Source organism: Pyxicephalus adspersus, chromosome Z (genome assembly GCF_032062135.1).
Source record: "Pyxicephalus adspersus chromosome Z, UCB_Pads_2.0, whole genome shotgun sequence".
Lineage (NCBI taxonomy): Eukaryota > Metazoa > Chordata > Amphibia > Anura > Pyxicephalidae > Pyxicephalus > Pyxicephalus adspersus.
This window is the reverse complement of record NC_092871.1, coordinates 928,858-956,855: the sequence shown is the minus strand read 5'-3', so window position 1 is coordinate 956,855 and position 27,998 is coordinate 928,858. Positions and strand designations below refer to the sequence as shown.

At 42.8% G+C, this 27,998-nt stretch overlaps 1 protein-coding gene across 1 annotated transcript in view; it reads right to left on the bottom strand.

Annotated features, from left to right (window-relative positions):
• The window catches only part of LOC140343773 (connector enhancer of kinase suppressor of ras 2-like), a 209,799-nt gene extending 190,042 nt beyond the window's left edge, over positions 1-19,757 (bottom strand). Inside the window, exon 1 of the mRNA XM_072430646.1 lies at positions 19,688-19,757. Within this exon, the coding sequence (XP_072286747.1) occupies positions 19,688-19,757 (70 nt within the window). The remainder of the gene's footprint in view (positions 1-19,687) is intronic.
• Positions 19,758-27,998: the final 8,241 nt, after the last annotated feature.

Sequence of the window (27,998 nt, the reverse complement as noted above, 5' to 3'; positions counted from 1 at the left end):
TGCCACTCCTGAGCAACCCACCTTCATTTCTATCCATAGGTTGGGTTCTATCACCAATAGTCCCCAGGTTATCACCAATAGTCCCCAGGTTATCACCAATAGTCCCCAGGTTATTTTCCTGGTTAAGACCCTGGTGACATTCCAACTTACATGGTACATTGGCAGGCATAGCAATGAATGAACAGATTTATCGTCCCTGTTCTTGTGTTCTTAGAGTGAATCTTCAGTCAACCTAATTCTAATTTTAGGTTGCTATACACAAGATGGGTCGGCAGGTCTTTCTTGACTTAACTGCTGTCTGTCCCTGCTGATGGATTCTCCCTCCCTATGAGTCTTGGGAATCAGAAAGTGAAAAGAAATCTAAAATTTGAAAATAGATTGGGGATCTTCCAATAGGGACACCTGTACTGGTGACAACCAGGGCTGCTTCCAGGCATTAGTGGTAAAAGCACGACAATGAGCTCTGATGAGTTATCATGCGCCACATTTCATTTTGTTTATGAATATTGGACTGGCGGAGCATGCGTCACAGCAGAAGCGTAGCTCATTGCAGCCCCCCCCCCTTCCCTGGCTCTCAATGGTGCATTCCAGTGATGTCAGCTCATATTGTGAGGGTAAAGGGCAGGTGGGGACGCTGCGGGGAGCCAGAAATACCTTTTACTGCTTACTCTGCAATAGTTTTTGAGGCTGACACCAGCATCCTGTCTGCCCCTAAATTGCTATATTGCATTGGCATATGGAGGTGTGTGGTCACTGGCGGTGTCCTGCTAGCACAGGGGCAGGGAATCTTTTTTGATTTGAACGAGCCAGAAATGGTGACAACTTTCACTGACTTTGGAGATATTTTAGCAGGGGAAGAGGCAGCAAACAAATTCAGTTTTAACCACTCTTGCCTTACTTATGGATACTTTTAATGTCTTTGGCTTCCCTCTGTCTGTCTGTGTTACGATTGTGGTCTGGAGGTAAGAAATGTGGTACTTATAAAAGGGTCGCAGGATTATTACATGCTGAGAATGGTTGGAGCTATTAGGAAGACATAAAAAATGAAGACCTAATAATTGGGGGGGGGCCAGGGCATTATCTGCATGGAGTTTGCAGGTTCTCCCCGTATTTGTGTGGGTTTCCTCTGGGTACTCCGGTTTCCTCCCACATTCCAAAAACATGCAGTTAGGTAAATAGCTTCCCCCAAAATTGCCCTTAGAGTGTGATAATGACATATGGCTATGGTAGGGACATTAGATTGTGAGCTTCTCTGAGGGTCAGCTAGCCACAGCGCTGCGTAATATGTTGGCGCTATAAAAATGCCGTGTAATAATAATTGATTAAAGTTCTTCTTTAATCTGCTTCATTCTCTGTTCTAAGTTCAGCACTGTCTGAGACACAGTAATAAACTGAACCTGTGTGAAAAACTGCAGCATGAGTGAATGGAAATGGAATTTTTGGAACAATTAGAATAACATTTGCTGTCTAAAACGTGAAAAGAAAACTTGTCGTGTAACTGTAGTCTTTTTCTTTTTATTGTTAAATGATGATGTAAACAATACAAAGGAATGTAAAAGCTATAAACAATACAGAGCATTTATATCACAATATTATGCTTAAGAGAGGAGTGCCGTACTGGGTCAGAAGCGATTATGTGGAAATGTAACAATCGGGTTGAACTGTATGGGAGAGTCGTGTGAGAGCAGCCTTGTCACGCGTATTTCCTTATCTACAGAAGCTTCAATAAAGTCCATTCAAAAAACATAAAAAAAAGTTTCTTTTAAGAGACTAGAGTAGGTGGATTGGTAATTCCGTGTATGGATAAATCTGTGACTGTCACTAGTATTACGAGCCCCATGCAGATCTAATATGCCTAGAAGAGCCCATTCTGCTGATAGAGGAACACATCATACAAATATCTGACAGAGAACAGATGTTTACAAACAATAAACCACAAAACAACAATTATAAAAATAACGTAAAATATAAAGCCAAAGTAAAACAATATAGACTGGGCCAGGTATTGGTCAGTTACTATGAACCTCTCAGACCACCGGAGGATAAATAGCTATTATACCAAGGGATGAAGTATCTGTTGTAAAACGCGTTTTATTGGCATGAGCCAACATTGTCTGGTTTAAGGCAACGATGTGCAGCCACCGCTGAAATGAGCGCATGTAGACAGGAAACGATGAGAGAATGAGATCAGCTGTACCGAGATGCAGCAAAGTAACAAATTAATAAGAAAAAAGAGGAGGGATCAGTCCTACTTCACTATCAGAATAAGTGGATCTAAGCAGGACATTGCTGGCATAACCTTACCACACACAGGGTATATAGGGGCAGTGTACAGAGACACACAGGGTATATAAGGGCAGTGTACAGAGACACACGGGGTATATAGGGACAGTGTACAGAGACACACAGGGTATATAGGGGCAGTGTACAGATACACACAGGGTATATAGGGGCAGTGTACAGATACACACAGGGTATATAGGGGCAGTGTACAGATACACACAGGGTATGACAGATCACACAACATAATACTAAACATTCATTGAGTAAATATATAAGTACAATAAATATTTATATTTAGCACATTTCTATTTCCAGTACTCTTTCATATACACTGACCATACAGATATATGAATGGTAGATGGGATATACAGATACATTTATAGCAGATATATCATTCCATATAATTTATACATCGCAGCATCCATGGTGTTCGGATCCGGTCCTTAATCTCCCAGCTCACAATATTTGCTGAATAAACAACTATGGGTTATTTCTTATTGAACCCCCTGCTGGTGTGAACTATGTAAAGGTCCAGATTGCTGTTTTATATTGCACATGCAGCTTTCCTCTTCTTATTACACACATGATCCCTGTACCCTGATCTGCCATCACTTTGCATGCTGCATGAAGCACAATTAGCATGTAATCTTCTCAGCCATCCAGTATATTTACATTTATAAAGGGTGAGCAGGAAATTCCCACACAGCCCAGCAGCCAATAGAAAGCAGCCGAGGGTACTATATGATTTTGCATGTATCCAATGACAAGGGGTGGCATTATCACCTGATACAGGCTTGTGTCACCCAGCACAGGAGTGGGCACCCATGTCACAGGTATTCCCCCAGACCTCTGCACTGAGGATCAGCCACTTGTCATCCCCATCCAGCAGCTGTCCATGGTGCTTGTCCCAGCATTGCATTGGATCTGGAGGGGCAAATAGACCATTAGTGATGTGGCAAATACCCCTAGGTGGGTAACCATTGCCCTGTCACCCAGGCTGGCTGATTTCCAGCAATTCTGATCCTATTAAATAAAGAAATGTGAAATAATTCGGATATTGTTCGGATCTTCATTTTGCAGCCACTGGTTACTTTTGGAGTGGGGTCTGGGTTGCTGTTGGCCCGGTGACCGGTGGTGGCTCTGATTTTCCCATCTGGGATGGCTGCGGTCACCAGCTGTGCCCAGCGAGCTACAAAGGCACCACATTCCCCATCATAGATCCTGCACCCCCACCACCAGGAGCAGGTAGTCCCCATAACTAGAGGCAGCACATTCCGTATAATAGATCCTGCACTCCCCCCACCAGGACCTGGGATTCCCCATTACTGGAGGCACCACATTCCCCATCATAGATCCTGCACCCCCACCATCAGGAGCAAGAGAGTCCCCATTACTGAATGCACCACATTCCCCATCATGGATTCTGCAACCCTACCACCCAGAACAGGCAGTCCCCATTACTGGAGGCATCACATTCACCATCATAGATCCTGCACCACCACCACCAACATCAGGAAGTCCCCATTATTGGAGGCACAACATTGCCCATCATGGATTCTACACCACCACCACCAGCAACAGGGAGTCCTAATTACTGGAGGCACCAAATTCCCCATCATAAATCCTGCACCCCCATCATCAGGAGCAGGGTGTCTCCATTACTGGAGGCACCTCATTCCCCATCATACATCCTCGACCCCCACCACCAGAAACAGGCTGTCCCTATTACTGGAGGCACCACATTCCCCATCATAGATCCTGAACCCCCACAACCAGGAACAGTGAGTTCCCATTACTGGAGGCACCACAGTCCCCATCATACATCCTGCACCCCCACCACCAGGGACAGTGATTCCCAATTACTGGAGGCACCACATTCCCCATCATTGATCCTGCATTCCAACCACCAGGAGCAGGGAGTCCCCATTTCTGGAGGCACCATATTCTCCATCATAGATCCTGCACCTCCACCACCAGGTACATGGAGTCCTAATTACTGGAGGCACCACATTCCCCATCATAGATCTTGCACCCCCACCACCAGGAGCAGGGAGTCCCCATTACGGGAGGCACCACATTCCCCATCATGGATCCTGCACCCCCACCACCAGGAGCAGGTAGTCGCCATTACTGGAGGCACCACATTCCCCATTATAGATCCCGCTCCCCAACCTCTAGGATCAGGCAGTCCACCAATACTGGAGGCACCACATTCTCCATCATTGATCCTGCAACCCCACCACCAGCATCAGGGAGTCCCCATTATTGGAGGCACAACATTGCCCATCATAGATCCTGCACCCCCATCATCAGGAGCACAGAGTCACCATTACTGGAGGCACAACATTCCCCATCATAGATCCTGCACCCCCACCACCAGGAACAGGGAGTCTTAATTACTGGAGGCATCACATTCCCCATCATAAATCCTGCAACCCCAGCATCAGGAGCAGTGGCTCCCCATTACTGGAGGCACCTCATTCCCCATCATACATCCTGCACCCCCACAACCAGGAACACTGAGTTCCCATTACTGGAGGCACCACATTCCCTATCATACATCCTGCACCCCACCACCAGGGACAGTGAGTCCCAATTACTGGAGGCACCACATTCCCCATCATAAATCCTCCAGCCCAGCAACCAGAAACAAGGAGTCCCCATTACTGGAGGCACCACATTTCCAATCATAGTTGTTGCACCCCCACCACCAGGAGTAGGGAGTCCCCATTAATAGAGGCAACACATTCCTTGTCATAGATCCAGCACTCCCACCACTAGGAACAGGGTGTCCCCATTACTAGAAGCACCACATTCCCCAATATAGATCCTGCAGCCCCAGGAACACAAAGTCCCCATTAACGGGGACACCACATTCCCCATCATAAGTTGTGCACCCCCACCACCAGCATCAGGGAGTCCCCATTACGGGATGCACCACATTCCCCATCAAAGATCCTGCACCACCAGAAACAGGGAGTCCTAATTACTGGAGGCTCCACATTCCCCATCACAGATCCTGCACCCCCAGTTTCAGGATCAGGGAGTCACCATTACTAAAAGCACCACACATTACCCATCATAGATCCAGCACCCCAATCATCAGGAGCAGGAAGTCACCATTATATGGAGGCACCACATTCCCCATCATACATCCTGCACCTACACCACCAAGAACATGCAGTCCCCATTACTGGGGGCACCACATTCCCCATCATAGATCCTGCACCCCCACTACTATTAACAGGGAGTCCCCATTACTGGAGGCACCACATTCCCCATCATAAATCCTGCACCCCCACAACCAGGAACAGGGAGTCCCCATTATTGGAGGCACTACATTCTCCACTCTAAGTTTTGGACCCAACCGTTAGGAACAGGGAATCCCCCTTTTTGCACAACATCCCCCACTTACAGGAAACCCCACCTTTATCACCATCAGTAGCAAGGAATCCCTGTTGCTGGAGGCATCACATTCCCCATCATAGATCCTTAATACCCAGTATCAGGAACAGTCCATCACATACACTGACGGCACCATACCGTATTTCTCACCTACAAATTTTTGACCTCACCACCACCATGGGTAGCAGAGAGTCCTTCTACATTGGGGCACCACACTCCTCACCTACAGATAAAAGACCCCCCACACACACACCCAATACTGGAGACAAAACTTTCCTCATTTTAGGTCTTGGACGCCACCATCCGAAATAAAAAGTCCCTTTTTCTGGCGATACATCATATCCAATCTTAGGTCCTAGATCACCACTATCAGGAACATGAAGTCCCCAATGCCCAAGGTGACACAACATTCCTTATAATAGATGCTGGGCCCCCTCATTAGTAACAAGAAGTTAACCTATACTGGAAGCACCACATTCCTCACCTACAGATGTATACCAGCACCATGTGCAGCAGGGGGTCCCCATTGCTGGTGGCACAACATTCCCTACCATAGATACTGAACCCAACCATCAGATGGTCCCCTTCACTGGAAACATACCATTCTCTATCATACATCCTAGGCCCCACCATAAGCGAGTCCTCTAAATTGGTGGGACAACAATCCCCATCATAGCTCCTAGACCTCCATCATCAGAAACAGAAAATCCTACATACTGGAGACACAACATTCCCATCATAGGTCCCAGACCCCAACATCAGGAGTCCTTATTGGAAACACAAAAATATTGCCTAGCAATAATCACAATACCAACATTAGGAATGGTGAATCCTCCTATTAAAGACACAGCCCCCCCATTACTACTTATCCCAGGTCCCCGCCACCAGGAATGGAGGTATTAAGCTACCACTTTCACCCCCAGTATTATACCAGTCCTGAGAAGGACAGTAGCAGCTTATCCCCACCAGCCGATGTCATATAGTAAAGTGAGTTATGTTCTGGTAGAAAACCATCAAATGTCCAGTGTGAGCACAGAGCACTATGATGGGTCCTGAGGATTGTGATAGAAGATGTCTGTGATGGGAAAATTCCTATTGTGACGTCACAACAGATAATCTGCACCCCGAAGCTGAGAAACTACAGATTGTTAGTAGCCTCAGTGATAGCACAATCATGTAAACCCTGGACCTGGGTAATTCTCTCACAATGTGACATAGATACAATGTTTCAGTGTGATCATTTGGGGAGAGGAGTGAATGTAGGCTTACTGATCAATAAACTCATCAATTTGAGTCCTTATAGGGCTGGCTTTGTACCCAGGGTACAATAATGGGGGAGCAGAAAAGGGTCTCCACCAAACTGTGACAACAAGGCTGAAAGATTTGTCTACAATGTCTTTGTATGATGGAGAATTACCAGAACCCTTCACTAGGTAAACCTGAATCTCATCATTTTGAGGGTATCCACATGCTATTAGCTATATATTGTAATAATGAGGTTAATGGCAGGACAATGACTAAATGAAAAATGTAACAGTGCTAAAGAAAGACATTTTCCAAGTTTGCCTTTCACGTCCCCTCCCAGAAGTTGCTTTGGTAGATTTGAACTTGCCCAGTGTTATCACTAATACATGGACGTTCCATCATAGGACCAATCACACACAAACCCAAATGAGAGGCAGCAGATTCGAATTGCATACAGTAAATGTTGGAATTCTATCAGTATCCTGCATGCGGCGTCCATCAAACCTGCCATGGATTATACGATAATTACTGGCAAAGATGTATCAGTTCCAACCTGGAGACATTAGTAGCAGGTTATAACCTTGATGAACGGCAGATGGAATGAAATAAATTATTTTTATGGAGATGGAATACTTTTATATGTGGAATTGTGTAAATTAATTTAATTTGTATTTAAATTTAGTTCCAGTTTTCTTGAGAAAATACAACCTGCTCTACGTGAATACATTGCAAGGTTTTAGGAAAGTTTTTTTTCCTGCAGATTCATATTTGCTGATTGTACTTTCTCACAATGGAGTGTAAATGGAATGATCGGCCTTGCTGAGCAACCTCAGCACTGCGCTGTGTATTTTATTTTGTAGGTATCAGATGTAAAAACTCTTTTAATATCACGATTACCAGCCCAAAAGGGAGCAAATAGTCCATTGTCAGGGTTTACATGTATACAAGGGTCAGTAACACCCTAAAATCTTCTGATACATTATTTCATTGTTTTTATTGGACATTGGATTATATAAGCCCATCAAATGTAAGTTTTTTGAAAAACTAGTGAACCCTCGATCAATATTTCAATGTAGTATCGATCAAATGATAATAATAAATGCCTATTCTGGTATTAATTTCACTGGATCATAAATGTAAGTCCATTAGAATTAACCTGTGGCAACATGGTAGTAAAAACCACCAACATTCTGGCTTTGGCTGTACAGTTTAAAATGGAGAACAATTGTAAAGATTTCACCTTTTACAGTTTGTTCCCTATCTGTTTTTAAGGAAAATCATGATTTTTCAGATCTTTAACCCTAAAAGCACTGGGGCCAGTTGTCTGAGTTGGCAAATATATGTAAAGCCACATTGCTCTATCAAGACGCCTTTGCAGACTTTAATAATGGAGTTATTATTATTATTATTATTATTAATATTAATAAACAGAATGTATATATCACCAACATATTATGCTGTGCTGTACATTAAATAGGGGTTGCAAATGACAGACAGATACAGACAGTGACACAGGTGGAGGAGAGGACCCTGCCCTGAAGAGCTAACAATCTAGGAGGTGGGGGAAGTATCACACAATAGGAGGGGAGAGTTCCCAACTCTGGGACATATATACACTGATAAGTAAAAACAATAAAATCCTCTGCATTCTACTGTGTTGGATCTGCCCTGGTGACCCCTCCGGGCATTGTCCTATGTCCTATGAAGCTAGTGGCAGATCTTTTACATCACACCGACCCAAACCCCACCACCAGACTGCCTTCTTCCCATAATGCACTCTGCTGCCATTACTCCCCCAGGTAAATGACACATTCAGCCACCCACATGGTCCAAAAGAAAACATGATCAGACCACCTTCTTTCATTGCTCCATGGCCATGTTCTGACCCTCACATGCCCATTGTAAGCGCTTTAAATCCTAGAGATGGGTCAGCATGGGCACTGTGTTGGTCCGTGGCTACGCAGCCCCCAAATACAGCAAGCTTTGATGTACTGTGTATGGGGACAACGTGGTCAACAAAGAGTAAGAGTCTTTTGGATCAGAACACTTTCTAAGATAGTGTCCTTGCTGAGATTTGAACCTGTGACTGCAAAGGTCAGAGTGCTAACCTTTGAACCACCTATGAGAGTTCAATAGTTAGGAGGACCCCCGACCCCCCTGTAATTTCTGGGGGCCCCTCTCTCATGTCTAAAAGTTCCAGCATTGCAAAAGTTACGCTCTTTTGATTAGGCCTGGTACAAACGTACCCCTTGTTCCCCTGATTGCAACGCTGATTGGGATTTCAGTTGACCTAGAGTTAGGGATCTCCCTTTACAGAGGTGTACTCATTGGCAGTGCCGTTATATATATATATTTCCAAATATATGCAACAAAAACCTCTGTTCTAAACCTAAATATAGCAGAAGGTACTGGGAATCTTTTGCATTGCTTTGAAGGGATTTTCCATCTCCTCCCAATGGTCAGAGGAACTGTGCGGCTGTTCCAGAGCTGCACATCAATCCGAATACAACACGTCAGCTCCCCCTGAGCGCTCTCATCTTGTCATCTTATTGATTCGATGTGAATGCATGGCTGATATCTGTGCTGCTTATTGATGGTCCCTGGGGAGACACAAGCTTGTCACACAGCTAGTTATATTCCTGTACAGAATGAGCCTGGACCAGTGCTACACCCAAAGATATTGCTGGAATCCATTCTAGACCCTTCTAGATAGAAGGAGGTGCAAAGATGATCAGAGCAGTGACCTAGCAAACACAGAGGGACACTAACAGGAAATCCATTTCTGCTCCTCTGTTAATAAATAAAAAAATGGGTTTAGGGCTTATTCACTAAAAAAGAAAACTGAACCAGTGAAGTGCAGAATAATAATAAAATCCTAATCTGTAATATTCTACCGTGTGGATATCCAATTTAGACTAATCTTTAATTTGGGGAGTTAGGCTTCATTGGCTTTGCTTAAGCACAGTGTTATTAAATCCACTGATTGGTGGAAAACCTTTTGGAGGAGACAATGCTATTCCTAGCCAATCAGGATTTTGAATGGGGGAAAAAAATAAACGCTTGATAATCACCTATGTGTTGTTGGTGAGCAGTTACCTTTAGTTATGTCAGTAGTTATGCACAAAAGTAAGCTGCCAATCAGGAACAGGAGGAATATGGGGTCATATGGGAGGAAAAATTCCTCATCATTGGTGTCGTGGGATGAATAGTGCCCCATCATTGGTGTTGGTGGGAGAAATAGTGACCCATAATTGGTATCAGTGGAGGAATACTTCCCTATCATTGGTGTAAAAAGGAGGAAATGTGCCCATAGGGTCAGTTAAATGCTTGCAAAGGGCTGCATTGGGCCTGCAGGATGCAGTTTTGGTGACAGCTCTACTAATTCTTGCCAACACATTCTTCCTGTGCCACTCTCCTTCCCCCATAATGATACACACCCACACTGCAAAGCCGAGCATGCATGTTTATGGTGTTCATTGTCAGAGGTTTTGGAGGTTGGTCATTAACATAGCTCACTTTCACCCTGTCCCTGTAGACACCCACACCCTGCAATACCCCGTTGTCAGATCAGTGAAATTGTCTACACTGAAATCTAGAAACAAAAAGCAGTATTTGAACAGAGAGGGATGGAGTCTTGTCAATAAGCATTCCTCCCTGTCCTGTTCCCTGGCAGGCCACTCTGGATCTATTCCGGCAGCGCTCCAATATTGTCCTGTCTATAGCAATTAGAAACCTCTGCTAGAAATGAGTCGATGCTGACGCTCCCTGTATGTTGTATTATAATTCTTAGATTGGATTTTCTTTTTATTAGCAGAATGAAGAAAAAGGAATGAAAGCAGCGCATTCATTACAAAAACAAGAGATTATATCCCGCTATCGCTGGTCAGTCCAGAGGAGCTTACAGTCCCATGGAGGAGACATACCTGAGGGAATAAAGAAGACAATGTTTAGTCAGGGGGGTTAAAAGAAACAAAAATCCTCCTGGAAAATAGTGAGAAACACATCGGAGTGTTCAGTTTGACCACAGAAAATATTTGATTTGTGTGACTCCCCCACTGATCTAAAATGAGGAATAAATCTCTTATTGCTGGGATCTTTTACTGAAGTGAGACCTGCAAATGTATTCTGTGTCGGAGCAATGGGTCTGATTTATTACCCTCCTTGGCGGTCTAATTATGTCGGGATTTGTATGCCAAAAGCAGTACATTGTTTTGCATGGAAATGTATTTTACATTGTAGGCCTATAATTATATTTCTTAGGCATAACTCACCTAGAAAACACGAAAATTAATAAAAAAAAAACACAAAAATCTGTTAAAACAAGGATGCATAAAAATACTGAAACCTGTAACATAACTGTACAGTAGCATGTAAATAATATAATGAATACTTTGTATTAGATTCAATAGTTATTTTGTATTGAATCCAATACAAAATAAATTGAATTTCCCGCCTTGCTCCCGCACGCACCGACGTCACAGGGAACGTCAGCGGACTTGCTAGGGGAAGATCGAAAGAAGAGGATGAAGAAGAAGAGGACGCGGCCCGAGGATGGGATCCGACGGGCAGGACCCCGGAGGACCCCGATGGGACCAGGTAAGTGTTTTTTTATGTTTTTAGCTACCCCCGAGTGTGTCTTTTAGAATTTAATTTTTTTTACCCCAAGCCACACTGGGATTACCGGTCAGGGGGTAAAGCTCTCCAAGACTGGAGAGTATACACTTTCACTGAACCTGGGTGATCCAAAAAACCTGGAATTGATCTGGTCCAAGATTGAAAACATTTGCTAACAAATAGAAAATGATTTTTTTTAAAAACCGTTCCAGGTTTGCTGGATCACCCAGCTTCACTGATGAAAGTGTATCTTCTCCACCCTTGCAGAGCTTCAATAAATCAGGCCCAATATCTCTAGCGCTGTCTTATCATCCATACAGGGGGGCCCTGACAATTCTGATCTCACTGTGTTGGAGGGCTGCTTGGTCATAACAGGGTTTGTGGTTATATTTGATTTTATCAGCCATCAAATAGTAAATCTGAACACACTGAGCCACCTAAAAGTTCTCAGGGGACAGCAGAAGTAAAGAAAATGGAAAGGATTATACTTTATATATATTTTTGGAGTTCATTATTTTATTTTTGTTGCTTGGCCACTTTAACTAAAGTTCATCTTTAAAGGTTTGGTATCAAGCAGGCATCTTACCTGTCTGATCACCGTCCCAGCTGTCAAAATTTGCTGAGCTGCTCATGCATAGCTAAGTATTGGTTCCCAGGTACCCTGCATATCCTGGCTTACTTTGTGGCTGCTGGGACTGAATGAACTCTCAGCCCAGCCTGTCAATATGGCTGAACATCTGAATGAAGAATAGAAGATGGTGATGGGAGTAATGGGGAGAGATGATGGGGGTAAAATAAGCGTACTCTCGGCCTAACTCTGCTTTAAATATCCAATCTCTTTTCATCATTGCTCTTATCAGTTAGTTTAGATTGTCTCTGCCTACTACAGCACTTTGCTCCACTTCCCTGGGGGAACTAACTAACATGGGGGAACCCTTGAAAAAAAACTTTCAGGGAGCTCCTTCTATAAATATTATATCCACAGCTCACAGTACATTAGTTTGGTGGTCAGTGGGAAGAATTCCTCTTACGTTTTTGGCCATTGGGAAGAATGTCACCCTTACAGATAGCCAAAAAGATCATTGAAGTCACTTATACTGACCTGAGAGGTGCAAACTGCTCATTGCTCAAGGAATCCCCAGCAACCTCTGGAGGAATCCTGGTTAAGGAAGGCTGGGTTAATGTAATTTGTACTTTTGAGTTAGTGATGACGGGTGACTTGTTTTTAAAAATGCTCTGTTATGCCTTAGTACTTACCACCAGTAGATGGTGCCTTATCCTCATACAAAGCTCCGTCTCAGATTGCAAGTTTATTACAAATTTACATGAGGATACAGCGCCATCTACTGATGTGACACAAATATAAACCAAGATTCTTTCTAATGGCATTTTCCAATCTTAATTTTGTTTCAGTGTAAGGAAAGGCAGAAGCTGTGTCAAATTTTTATTGCTGTGTCACCCCTACTGTCCCTTCTTTGTTTTTCTCTATAACATGGTGATATTTCCTAGTCATGATACCAGCAGATTGGTTATTTTCCTCTACCTGTAACTGTCCAAGTCATGTTGAATAGGGTTGGGCCAGTCCATGTCCATGACAGTACAGGAGACAGCAATGATTTGGAGTTCTGCAGGAGACCACTGGCTAACAAACACTGATCTAAATTGTAGATAAACCCAGCAGGGTAGAGGGACCCCCTTGTAATGTCCGTATGCAGATCTGTATATCAATGGGGATGTTACTGTCAACAGATCTAAAGTCACCATCAACCTTCCTAACGTCCCAGCGCCCATCAATCCCTGAAATCACACTTTTGGGTAGACTGACCTCTTAAGAATAGGAGCACGGAGCTCTTCCCAGAAATGTGTGTTTAATAACAGTTTGTAAAGGTTGTAATCTTTCCATTGTAAACACAGAGGAATGGCAAGCTGTGGTGTATGGGAAAGGTAAGGCGTCCCCCCGCTGTGACCGCCATGCTATCAGTGTTCAGTAATAACCATCTTTGTAGCGGAGAGTGGGAGATAACCGCGCTCTAATTCAGCCGCCTGCGTCGCTGCTCCGCTGACTGGCGGGTTAAAAGATTCTTGTGTTAATAACACCTGAATACCTTGTAATTGTGGAACAGTTTGAGATCTGCCGCATATTCAGCGTTAAATGATAGTTATTAGATTGTCGTCACCGAGTTCTTTTGTAAGTTGATTTAATCGCAGTTCTACAAAGACTTTTCATGATTCTTTCATGTTTTGTGAAGGAGTTTCATTCATGTCGCTTGAACCTTGCCTTGGAACGTTAGGGGGTGGAGGTTTCAAGTGGACCTGTCACTAAGGCTATGCACACACATCAGATGATTCTTAGTTGATACAAACAGTCGGGCTTATCTCAGGTGAGACTCTGACAGGTACAGCGGTTACCTGACGTCATTCATGAATCCATCCTGACGACAAATGGGGAACGAGCGCTATACAAGTCAAGGGAAAGGGAGCACAGTGGGGTGACACTCGTTTTCCCTCCTCCCCTCTTCATAGAATGCTCATTAATCTGTCACACTTTGTCGCTGGAAATGATCATGTCTTTCCACGTCTGCACGGATAAATCCCTGACGTGTTCAGCATCAGCTCCACCTTTTATCAATAAATTCCCACCTTGAGCCCCAGTCAGTGAAGTTGCCCAAACTGTGGTGCATCAGTCTGCTGCAGGCAGAAAAAGCCATTTCTTTAGTCTTTAGACTGCAACATTCTAACTTATTCACCAGGTGAGGGGCTGTAGCAAGGACTGATCTGTGTAGAAGGTATTGAATATTAGGAAGTATTACGTTGACATGTTACACAGGTTGCTGCTAGCTATCTTCCCATCAACAACAGCGGACTGGCTCCTCTTGCTGCTTCTCCCTCTCTCAGCCTGAGCTTTGCTGTGCGCTGCAAGAAGCTGATAGCAGGCCAAAATTGCACACTAACATATCTTGTAAAAATGCTTTGATTGATGTGTTACTGAGTACAGAGCGGCAATGATTTGTGTCTATTTGCTGATTCGGATGTAAAAACTTTTACCTGCCTCTCCCAGTAAGTCGTTATATTCTTTATGTCTTAACTTGTAAATGACAGGTTCTCTTTTTGTCACCCCACTGCACCCAAAACACATTCTGCTTGAAAAAGCCATTTGTGGCGGTGCTGGTAATCCTGCAGCATTGTACCCTGGGGTATACGGTACTCTGGAATACAATTTCATGGGATTGCCAGCTTTCAGTCCCGGTGACATCAGCCATGACACCTGGAAGCATCAGAGGCTGGGGTCAAGGGAAGTATTTTTGTGTGCAGTGGGGAGGTGATTACAAATGCAATTTTCGTGCAAACATTGGATGATGCCCAGCGCTGTCATCTTCGCAGAATTTTCACCATTATATTGTTTTGTTTTTTTTTTAGATGAAATCACATTCAGCATTTCGACCCACTTCCTGTGTGACCCGGCTGTCATGGACCCACTACATGGGCGGTAGTGGGTGGAAGGACCTCAAGGAAGGACCAGTGGTCTAAATGGAGCCTAAATCCACCCTCCAGCCTCTCGTTCATTAAATCTACCCTCCAGCCTACCCTTCAGTCTTGCAAATATGTACCGGCTCCTTTAACGGACTAAAAGTTCTGATTTCACTGCCAGCTTCTCACAATGTACATTAGAAGCTGAAGCAAGTCATATAGCTCCGCCTCATTTCCTGGCTGGAAGACGTTTAACATCATCTAGCCCCTCCCTCCCCAGCCCGACTGCTCTGGCTACACCCCTTTCATTCATTGGATTAGAGTTCTTTCCATAGTGAAGACTCAAACCTACATGTGGGCATGGGTTGGTCTGCATAGAAATACAACTTTCATGACAATAGGATTCAAGTCATTTTGATATTTGCATACCTTCTCTAAATATGAATGAGGCCTTTTGTGAGGAGTATTGGCTGTGATATTGTAAGAAAGTAATGTTCAGCACCCAGCCAGCCCCTCCCACCACCTATGATCTGACTGCATTGTAAAGAGAAGCACAGAGACCCAGTGATGGCACTACTGGACCTAAAATAATGTATGAAATGATAACCCAGAAGATTTATTACAGCAGAACTAAACGCAGAAAACAAATAGGAGCAGGCAGGTCCAGACTGGTGATGATCTGCAATAAAATAATCTGCCTGATTGCAATTTGTCAGTTGCAGTCAGCTGACCCCATTCTGCCGCAAGGAGCTTCCATGTTTTTCCTGATTTTGCTTTCTGGGCTGGGCTGGGATAATGAAATAGCCCAGAGAGTTCATTCAGTCCTGGCACCTGCAAATCTGGGATCTGCTTGGTTTTTGGCAGCTTCAGGCAGATAGGAACACTTACTGAAGAGGAGACATCATCTGCCCCTTGTCCGCCTGTCTGATCCTAAAGTTTGAAAGTGATGCTATAGTTCCACTTTAAACAATTTAAAAGTTTTTAAGTAGATATAGACTGAAAAATTAAAGATTTGCTATGTCCGCCTGAAAGTTAGCAGCACACTTGCTGCGCCTAGGCACTTCTATTCTGTAGCTGCATAGCTGTGCATGAGCCATAGGACTGACAGCATTGTAAAGAGAGGCTGCAGCAGGGACTGATCTGTGTCAGACATTTGTGAACACAGCCCAGGATGGGGACGCTGCATAATTGTCATGCAGCCACAATCTTATCAGAAGCGATATTGCCGGCCCAGTCACCATTAACACGCGTTTTGTGTTTACCCAGCACAGTGCAGGGATTCTGACTTCTGCCTGTTTATTTTTATAAACATTTCTGGCTTTGCAGATTCAAACTCATATTTATTCATACAGCTGAAGTGCTCTTCACCGCGTGCAGTCATTGTTCGCCTCTCGGAAATGCCCACTGTGATTCTCCCGAAGGGTAATTGGTACGATGATTTTAATTACAATGGTAACTGTGTCAAAAAGCCATTATGATGGAAAAGTGGCGCTGAATTTATTCTTTCATAGAAACGCTTCTAATTAATAGTTTGTTTGATTTCCTTCAGCTCCACGTCCGACTTTCCCCGACAAGCAAAGAGGAGATTCTATAATAGACACAAAACCATGCTTTAGCAGCTTCCTGATACAACAAAATATTTGTCTGATGGAGAAAATATTACACAAGAGCCTCCAGCCGCTCTGGGACACCCAAATCCCTGGAAATCTTCACCAGAATACTGCAAATATAAATATATACTCCTGGCCACTTTATTAGGTACACCCTGCTAGTATCAGATCAAACACTTTTTGTTGCTATCATTCTTCCTGGCAAAGATCTAACAAGGCCCTGGATTCATTACTCAGGGATTCCTCCAAATTGACATGTTAAATTGATATGATAAGATCACCCTGTAAATATATATATATATATATATTATATATATATATATATATATATATATATATATATATATATATATATATAAAATGGTCCATTTAGAGAACTCTCTCCCCAACTATTCAGTGTAAGGTCATTACAAAGCACAAGGGGGCGCTCTTTGCATCTGGAGCAGCGGTCGACAACCTTTCAGACCTCACAGACCACTAAATTCATCATTTTAAATCCCGCCGACCATTATTATGAATTTTTTTATAACGATAAATACATTTGTAAAATAATGATCTTCCTAATTGTGCCTGACGAGGGCTGGGGAGGCTCTGATTCATTGATCAGCTCCCGGTTAAGTGAAGTATTACTATTGTTATTAGTTGCATTATCTTGAATTACCAAAAAGATGCAAAATATTTGTTTGCTTTTTCTCACTCATTATGTGTTTATTTCATTCCAATCTAAGACCATACAAGAAATGATAGTAACCAAAGTCAAACTATTTGATGTCATTAAACATAACAGTTAAAGAAAATACAGTTAAGGTCATACTTTCCTACATACCTGTTCTTAGCTTACAGAAATGCCCCCCCCAGGTGTTATCTCCCGCTGCTGTAGTCCATCTGATTCAAGGTTTGACATTTTGTCTTCAAAGATGGCTTCTGCAGAGCTCAGGGGTAATGAGGGGTTATTTGGGCTGCTATTCCCTGTCTATCAGCTGGAACCTATCCAGCCATTCTCCTCTGACCTCCGGCACCAACCATAATACCAAGGTATTTCACCTAGAGACCTGCCCCTTACAGGGTATTTTTCCCTTTTCGGACCATTCTGTGCAAACCCTAGAGAAGGTTGCTGGTGAAATTCCCAGCAGATCAGCAGTTTCAGAAATAGTCGGACCGGCCAACCTGGCACCAATAACCATGCCAAAGTTATTTCATTCACCTTTCTTCCTCATTCTGATGCTTCAGCAAGTTATCTTTACAATGTCTACATGCCAAAATACTCCAACACCAATAAAGTAATCTGACAAGAAGGAAGAAGACATCCCGAGGGGTATTGACAGGGGCCAGCCAGGTAGATTGGTTGGTGTGTAAGGTGTATTGTAGCACAGAGTATGAGCACCTATCAGGCCTTCTCATCAGATGGTTAGAGACTGTATGAGATTATTTGGGTACCCAGGAGAGAACAGAAATGTAGTGAGCACATGGAAGATAGCAACAAGAAGACAGATATGAGGGGGCAATCAGGAAAGCAGGGTCACCTGTGCAATGTTCAGGTATCAAGCCTGTTTTGTCCAGCAATGTCACTTGCAGCAGCAAAGAGAACTAAGAAATAGCTGAAGCCCCGGCTTCTCTTTAGCTGTGCAGCCTGAGATGTATTTTATTGGCATCCCCAGCACACACTGTGAGGCTCTGCACAGCTAAAGAGGATTCTAGAGGCTGATCAGGCTGCTGGGACTTTATAGTCTTTATAGCCTCTCTGCTCCCAGTCGCCAGCGCTTGTTGTAGCATTGGGCTGGGCTAATCTGTGCTGAAGATTTCTAGGCTGATTTGCTGTTGCTGACCTTGCCTGCTTCTGATCCTGTGGGTTTATGCTGCCTGGACTGACGTTTTGTCTGTGACCCCCGACTCTGCTTGTGTTTTGGGCCTAAGTACCTCCTCTGGTAGATGGATTACCTGTGTATGACCTCTGCTCTGTATTCTGGACTTGTCTCTGTTGGAATCTTGGTACTGGTTTATCTGTGAGCTCCTGGTCCTCTGCCAGCCCATTCCCAGACACCATCCCATGCACAGTAAGTCCTGGGGGCAACCGTGGGCTGGCAAACCCAACCAGTCTCCTGAGGCTAGATGAAGAGTTAGATTGATGGACTGGCGTCTGGTGAGTACTGGTGCTGACCAGGGCCTTACAGCAAAGATCCAACATTATCCTGAAAGAAGCAGCCAAAGGCTGGGTGTGTAAATAGCCCCCACAGGCAGAATTATTCCAGCAACCAGGATGATAAGGATGGCCAGGAAACACATTTGCTGCCTCCCTGCCCTCTCCACTGTACTCAGCTCATCAACATGCAGAGACAGCCAAGAAAACCACATTTTCCACAGGCCAGCAATAACAGCATGGGTATTTTAGTTGTAACTGGTTTCCATAAATGACTATCTTTCAGTAATGAAACATCATATTTACATCACCCCAGAAGACACAAATGACAAAGTAAGCTGCATTCTTTTCCTTCTGGCCTTCGTCTCCTGCACCCAGATGCTCTGTTATGTCCCTCCTGTCACTATGTCCTGTATATTTCCTCCATACAAATATCATGGTGCATTAATGAACAACCGATAGGGAATGACTGCTGTACACTTCTATGGAGTCTAGTATATTCTAGTATAAAAAAAAAAGGTTGCACAATCTAAAAACTCCCCTTCAGATCACTACCATGAGAAATGGTGAGTATTTAAAAACCATTAGTGTATCAGATAAGTAGCACAGGTGAGCTATCAGTGCCGTGTCTGATATGGAATGGCAGCAGTGAAGCTGCGGACAAATGTAGATGTGAGCTCTGCTGTGGATTTCCTTGGCCTAAAGTCTACATATTGAACAATGCAACTGTAGAGGACTCAGATATTTACAACCTATTCTGTGTGCAAATTCCCCCCCCCCACATCACCACATAAATATAATATATTTCAAAGAATAAAAAGGAGCAAAGAACAAAGGTTGATAGTTAGGGTTTACATACATATATTATATTATAGAATAGTATTTTTTCCTTATATATTTGATGGTGAACATCTGTGGCACTTACCTATCCGTGTTCTCTCACTGGGTGCCACCATCTGTCTTTCTTCTTCTGCCCAACAACGATCTTCATCCATTTTGATTGGCCATGCCAGGGTGACGTAACTTTTGCAATGGTACATCCCCGGCACATGCAAGGGAAGCTGGAAATGCCGGGTTTGCCTGGCATCCAAAGCTGTGCATGCGCAGCTCAGCTTTTTCACATGTTCTCTGCTCATTCGGGGAAAGGGACGGTCCCTTTCTGCAACACCCACCTGCCTCATTCTTTATTTTGTAAATCAAACCTACAAACTCCTTTACTGGAATCATCTTCCTCCACTCTTCTGGATTTAGGAGCTTTCACCATCTTGATTGCCCTGTTGGCACGTCCTGGAGTTCTTTATCTCATTAAATGCTGAGGTTCTATGCTGAGCCATGCAGGAAGTTTAGCAACAGGCAGATAAGGAAATTAAAAAGTGCACCCATGCACCCATTTTATGTAAGACAAAGTTCCACGTAATGCTTTGTTCATATCAGGTAAAAGCAGAACTAATGGCACATGTGTTTGTTGTAAATACTTTATATGATATGAAGATCCCATTCAACTTACTGGTTTGAGACTGGATTTACAGCACAAATGAGTCTGTTCTAAAATGGCTGGAATGTGGAAAAAAAGAACCACTTGAGATGGCTGGGAAAATCAACATTTCATTTGGAGGGTTTTCACCTTTCCATCATCGTAAATCTGAGCCTGTAAAAAAGCAGCCTGAGTGTTCCCTGCTTGCAGCTCGATTCTCTAGACCGGTGCTGATCAATCGACGGAAGTGCCCATTTTTGTATATATGATTTTATTATTAGGTTGGTAACAATCCATTTTTATAAATTGTTAGAGCAACATTAAGATGAATTTGGACAAAATGTGCAAAGTCAGCAATATCTGCAGTAAAACCAAATGTAATCCAGAGTATCAGAGCTATTTGTTAAGATCTGAAGGTTAATAGAAGAGAATCTTTCGTACATGGGGAGTCTGGATGAAGTCAGAAGAGACCCCTTCCATGTACGCCTGTGACGGCAGATTACTTTCATTGGGTGAATGATTGCTCTTACCAGCAGCTATAAATCATTATTGCAGTGATCTGATGCTGCAGAGACAGAGCTGGATCAGGGTCTCTCCTGTCTGGTCAAGGCCGCCAAACATGAATATTGTGCTGCTGATGTCACAGCGCTTGGTGTTCTGCTCCATCCGGCTTGTAGATTAGCGTTCTTGTCAAAAGCATTCTTTTGCATTTGCAGTGCAGCTCAAATGAATGCATTCAAATGCTAAATGCAGTGTTTGTAAAGTAGAACTGCGCTTGCCCTTATTTTCCTGCAATTTGACAGTATTTTAATGGAACCTATAGCACAGGGGTGTCAAACCCTGGCCCTCAACGTCCTTTTTTTTTTTTGGCCCCCAAAGAAATCCTAAATATGAATTGCAGCTGGCCCATCGCTGCATTGAAATGGCACCGCTAATACAATTCCTGCCATCACCCGCCTCTATAGACCAGCACCCTGTCTGTCTATGTGTGGCCCTGCATTGGACTGTCTTATAGACGCAGGAAATTGTAGTAGCGGTGCTATTTCAGTTTCAAGTTTGGCCCATTACTTTGTCTAAGGTTTAAATAGTCCCACAGTGGCCCACTGTGTATTTGAGTTTGACATCCCTACAATATCAGGTCAAATGAAGCCCCTGTATTTACATGGAAGTGCATTTTAAACACAAAGCAAATAGAGGTGTGACTGGCCTGGCTTTCAATATGGCAGCCTGAGTTGGGCTCTCCAAGACACTGCAAAATCCAGCAATATCATTCTAGAACTGTCACACCTCAATTTGCTGGTCTCCTACTTGTAAATCAAGGAAATGTCATTTTGAACCCAGGAAACTCATCACTCACCCTTAGGTGAATTTTCCAAAGTCCATATTGAATTAGTCCATTCACACTAAAAGCATACATTAGATATTCAGTGGCTCAAATTAAAGGCTGCAGATCAGGAGGATTGTACCTATTGAAACATCATTAGGCGTCAGTAGGTCAGATTTACTAAAGCCCTCCAAGGCTGGAGAAGATACACTTTCATCAGTGAAGCTGGGTGATCCAGCAAACCTGTAATGGATTTCCTAAAAGTTGTTTACAATTTGTTAGCAAATGTTTTCAACCCTGGACCAAATCCATTCTAGGTTTGCTGGATCGGCCAACTTCACTGCTGAAAGTGTATCTTCTCCAGCCTTGGAGAACTTAATAAATAAATAAGGCCCAAGGTCTCCCGTCTGCACTACCTTTCAGGGGCTTCATTTGACCTGTACTACCACTTTTCTACAAAGCCTCTGTAAGTGTCTATACCCTTTTGCCCCTGATTTGTTGATAAACAGAACACACAGAATATTTAAACCCAGGTTTCTATCTTTGGATGTGCATAGGGATGTCCTTTCCAGGATCATTTGTTTTTTTTCACATAACCAAAAAAGCTTATGGCAAACAAAAGGAAATTTTCTTGTATGACACCTCCCTACTCTGAGATGTACACCAAACTATACCAATTTACCAGAATAAGTCAATTGCAGAATTGGAAGAAGCTACTGGTAGCAGCAATACAAAAATCATGTGAGACAACAAAATCCTCTACCAATGGGGGAACCCTACAAGCCTTACTCTCTAATATCTAGGGAAGTCATTTTCTGTGAATTTGGGTCTAGAACTATATAACTCTTAAATAAAATATTACAGAGGATGCGAAAAATGAAAGGTTTGTTAACCTCTATCCAACAGACAGAAGGAAGAATTAAAAACAGACATCCCCCATCCCTCACACTTCAAGAAAACTATTACATAGCCATTTATACGTTTGCATGCTTCTTTACAAATGTACATACTGTGTAACGAGATTACTATGCTTATAGTAACAAAGCCGGAGCATATGTAGCTTGTAGGCTTAAAAAACCAACACACAAAGTCTTGAATATTATCCATAAAAGATTCAAAGTCTGGTTGTGTGTGTACACCCGAAAGATATTGCTAATGCTTTTATATAATATCCCTCCTTATATAATCCACGTGCTGATTCTTCAACTCCTCAACCAACTCCTTAATAATTATCTCCTTCTTCAATTTAGTCCAAACCCAAACCAATTACATTTTTGTCAGCCTCCTCCTCTAATGCTGAAATTTGTAAAACTATTCAAGCCCTACCTAATCAAAAAGATGGATTTTCCAATGAATATTAGGCACATTTAAGACACCCTAGCCCCATATTTAGCAGCAGTCATTACTTTGGCTTCTTTCTGAGGGAAATGCTCCATGCTATCACTACTATCACTAAACCCTGAAAAGACCCAAATCCTAAAATTATTACAAACCGATTTCTCTAATCTATTCTGATATAAAAAATGTATGGTAAACTATTGGCTTTTTGCCAACCTGATTGGTCCTCACCATGTAGTTTTGTTAACCCCCTGAGTGGTAAACCCGAGTGTGGCCCGGGGTAAAAAAAAAAACAGCTGAAAACCACACTCAGGGTAGCTAAAAACATAAAAAATAAACACTTACTTGTTACACTTACTTTCCCATCGGTGTCCTTCAGTGTCCTGCCCGTGCGTGCCCGTCCTCTGGCCGTGTCCTCTTCCTCCGATCTGTCCCCCAGCGTGTGCACTGACGTTCTCGGTGGCGTCGGTGCCTGCGGGAGCGTGGCAGGAAATTTTATATATATTATATTATGCTACTGTACAGTAGCATATATATGTTATAAATGCTACTGTACAGTTATATTACAGGTTTCAGTATTTTTGATTTATTTATTATTAAATTTATTAAATATTGGACATATTTCAGTTAGTTATGCCTAAGAATTACAGGCCTACAATGTAAAATACATTTTTATGAAAAACAATGTACTGCTTTTATACATAAAAATCTGGACAGAAATGAACCGCCCTGGAGGTTAAATGTACACAGGCTCCAGATGACACGATTGGTTTGCCTAACATCCTCGGATTAGTTGAACCACAATAATGTTCTTGTCTGTTTCTTTCTTTGGATGCAGTGAATACATTCAACAGGGTCTGGGATATCTCTCCATTGTCCTATATAAATTTGGTGTCACTGGTTCTATAAAATCAGCCTTTCTTTCTTGGGATTTTCAACTCTTGCCGAAGGACTTTTCATTGGGAGTCCTGAGTGTTTTACCAATGGAACTCGTCCAGGGTTCTTACTCTCACCCATTGGGTCTGATTTATTAAAGCTCTGAAAGACTGGAGAAGATGCACTTCCATCAGTGCGGATCTGTGATACCAGGTCCAGAAATAAAAACATTTGCTAACAAATAGCAAATGAATTCAGGTAATCCCTTCTAGGTTGGCTGGATCACCCGAAGAAAGTGTACCCTCTCCAGCCTTAGAGAGCTTTATTAATTAGAGCCAATAGGTTTTCACTTCTCGAACCTTTCACTGAATGTATTTGTTCAGACCTCATGGTAAAAGGTATTCCAATACAAAACAGAGTACACAAAATAAATTTGTTTGGTGTGATTCCAATACTTACTGAGCTGATTTGTTACCAGCTATTCAAATCATTCTTCAACTCTTTAGTAATGCCTCTTATTATAAGGTAAATGCCAGCATGTCACAGATTATGGTCTTATATATCCCTCCTGTGCTCGAGTCGCATTGAAAGTCAATGTTCCCAATTTTTCAGGAATCTTCCTTCACGCTATTACTTATTATCCTCTGTGATTTCAATTTTGTCTTCCTCATAAGATGTCTCAATTTATTAAGTATGAACCTTCCAGGGCAAGCAGCAGTCAAAATGTTTATATTCCCCAATCCTTTGTACCCCTTTTTCTTCACCTAAGCACTTTCTATAAAAAGTCCCTAACGTTATTATTATTGAACAAGATTTATATAGCGCCAACATATTACGCAGCGCTGTAAATGATTTCATTGTGCACTATCCCCCCTGACACATCCTAAAGCATGAATGGAATGGAATTGTCCAATACTTCATATTACTATTCTGCAACCTTATTATTTTGGCTTTTGTATTGGAGGAAGCTCAAGGCCCCCCCGAATAACCATCCCTTGGCTAATCCATGGTACATGCGTAAAACAGGTTAAAGAGTCTTATAAGATTTGGGTATTTAAATCCCCAACCCCCCCCCCAACTCCTATCTGACTTTACAAGCCTCTATTACCACCTGGAAATCCACCAGACTCCACTTCTCTTCCGCTAGTTTCAATGTATTCACCCTAAATCTTCCCAGGTGATCCAACAATGGGATTACCAAGGTCAGAAATCTTTTTCTGGCTAAATGAAATTTACTTCCTTACAAATCACTGATCAATGGTCAATGATTTATCGGACTTTATTATCTACCTCTTTCCCTTTCTGTCTCCCCCCCGCTCTGTCTTCCAATCAGGTTGTACCTAAAAATCTTCTAAATGGGGCAGGTGTGTTTACCCCCCACTCCCTAAATAATAAATTGGTCTTGTGAATAAAGCTGCATACACACTTGCAATTATAGTCTTTGGAAAGGATCTTTTACGATGCTTTCCAACGCCTAAGCACTCCACGATGCATGAACAATGCTGTACATACAGCACCTTTCTGCTCTATGCAGAGGGGAGGGGGAGAGCGACAGAGCGGCACCCAGCTGTGCGTTCACCCCCTTCACTTTCACATTACGATAGTTCGTCGTTCATTGTCCGTGGATCCACCAGGATAGTCGTTCGGACAATGAACGATGCGCGCTGTACACACTTCAGATTCTCCAATATCCGCCCTGAGACGATTATCGGGCGAGAACGATTGGAAGTGTGTATGTAGCTTTAGGCTATGTACACACGTGCAATAATTATAGTGAAAGATCCTTTCCAATGAATATAGACTGCACCATGCATGAATCAATTCTGCTCTATGGAGAGGATAGAACGACAGAACGGCACGTCGCTGCACTCTCTCACCCTTCACTTCCATTACGATCGTTCATTGTCCATCGTCCATGGATACACTAGGACAATCGTTCAGACGATGGACGACGAGCGCTGTACACACGCCAGATTCTTGTACGATATCGGCCCTGGGACGATTATCGGACGAGAACCAATGCAAGTGTGTACCTAGCCTTAGAAATACAAAATTCTCAGAATGATTGGAAAATGGGCTTAAATAATACCTAAGGGGCTACTAAATGCAAAAGAGCTGATTTATTAAAGCTCTCCAAGGTTGGGGAAGATACGCTTTCATCAGTGAAGCTGGGTGATGGATGGATTGTGGATGGATTTCTTAAAATCATTTGCCATTTGCTAATAAATATTTTGAATTCTGGACCAGATCCATTCCAGGTTTGCAGGATCACCCAGCTTCACTGATACACATGTATTCCCTCCAAGCTTGGAGAGCTTTCATAAATTAGGGTCAATGATGGAGGAAGAGTGGATCCATAGGCACCTTGGCACAACTACTACTATGATCATCTTTTAGCTAATAAAATGATTCGTATGGTAAATTTAGAAACTTTCTAACATTCTTGTACTGGTAAAGTAAAATTTTGATTTGTTCTGTTGATTGCCTTCTTAGTTTTGGACTTATTTTGTCTTTCCTAGTTTATTAACTTATCCCTTGTTACCCCCAGCTCTATATATAGATGTTGTTCCTACAAGGTCATGTTAGTTCTCTGCCCTTCTTTTTATTCTCCATGCGTTACCTCCATTTCCTAATAACTTATCATTGTTTTATATACTACAGATTTTGCTGTATTATTATGGCAGCATGGTGGCTCAGTGGTTAGCTGAATCTCTGCCAGGACACTATCTGCATGGAGTTTGTATGTTTTCTCGGTGTTTTTGTGGGTTTCCTCCCACATCCCAAAATCATGCAGATATGTTAATTGGCTTCCCCAAAATAGACCTTAGAGTGCGATAATGACATATGACTATGTGGGAGAAATCCTTTTCATCTTCATGATCCTTCAATAAAGAAATATTGAATAATAAACTAATGAAAAATAAAGAAAAACATCTATATACATGACTTCCTATGTAGTGCCCTGTAAAAGGAACTCAGGGGCCAATGCAGCACATAGGACCCACCTGGCAGGTGAGGATAGCCGGGGACAGCGACTTTAGGGATATTAAATCAATCAGCAAATATTTCCAATATCAATATGGAGATGGAGAATATTGAATCTCGGGATGTCCATGCATAAAACTTTAATATTGATTGGCCGTTCAGGAAAACATTCCATTGGGCCTTATCTTTGTTGTTTAGCTGAAATCTCTGCGTCCCCGCACCGGGAAGCCATATGGGATGTTTTCATGAACAGCCAGTAACAATTAAAGTTTATGCATGGACATCCCGAGATTCAAATGGAAATGTGACAATAGTTATAATTGCTGATTGATTAAATATCCCTAAAGTGGCTGTCCCCGGCTATCCTCACCTGCCAGGTGGGTCCTATGTGCCGCATGTATCGCATGTTCTCATCCGTTCTGTACCTGAAGAAGCAGATACACTCCGCAAAACGCGTCGAACCAACGGTAACATTTTTGTTGAGGTTACCCAGAGAGAAATGTTTGACAATATTTGTTCCACATTTTTAATGATGTTAAATAATATTTTGGTTAGAATTTATATTATTGTAATCAATATTCATTGGCCCTAACAGTCGCAGAGGTAATTCCTCAGATTTTGTGTATTGGTTCCTAGATTTAGGGATGTGTCAAACTTACAAGCTTGTGAAACTTCAAGTGTTGATGATCTGTAACACGCATGAACACATCAGAAACATCAACACACCACACAATCTCTGCACGGAAAACTTCCGGCTCGTTCCATTTTAAACCGTCCATGCTATCTCAGGCGTTCCATATTGATGGCGGCCTCCAAACCTCATCAAAAGGAATGGAGAGGGGCCACGGCTCTTCCACAATGGTGAAGGGGAACCGCTGGGTCCACTGGGTTCCCCTCACCGATTCTCTGCCACCCAGCACAGACTGAGCAGCTTCAGCAGACATTCACCGATCGGTGTGAATTTACACACAAGTCTCATTGGGTGAATACCAGGACTTTCATTCTATGTATTTCTTCTGTCATTAACTTCATTTCTTCTTCCTTAGTGTTCATTAATTTAGAGATAACTGGTTTATGTATCAGAAACATTATTTCAGTCATCGAAGGCAGAACAAATTATGGAAAAATGTCAACTTTTTATTTACAGTAAAATGACTGCTGTTGTTGTTTGGTTATTGTAGAAGAAAACATATGCAATATCCCCCCCCAAAGGACCCCCACATATCACCCCTCTCCCTC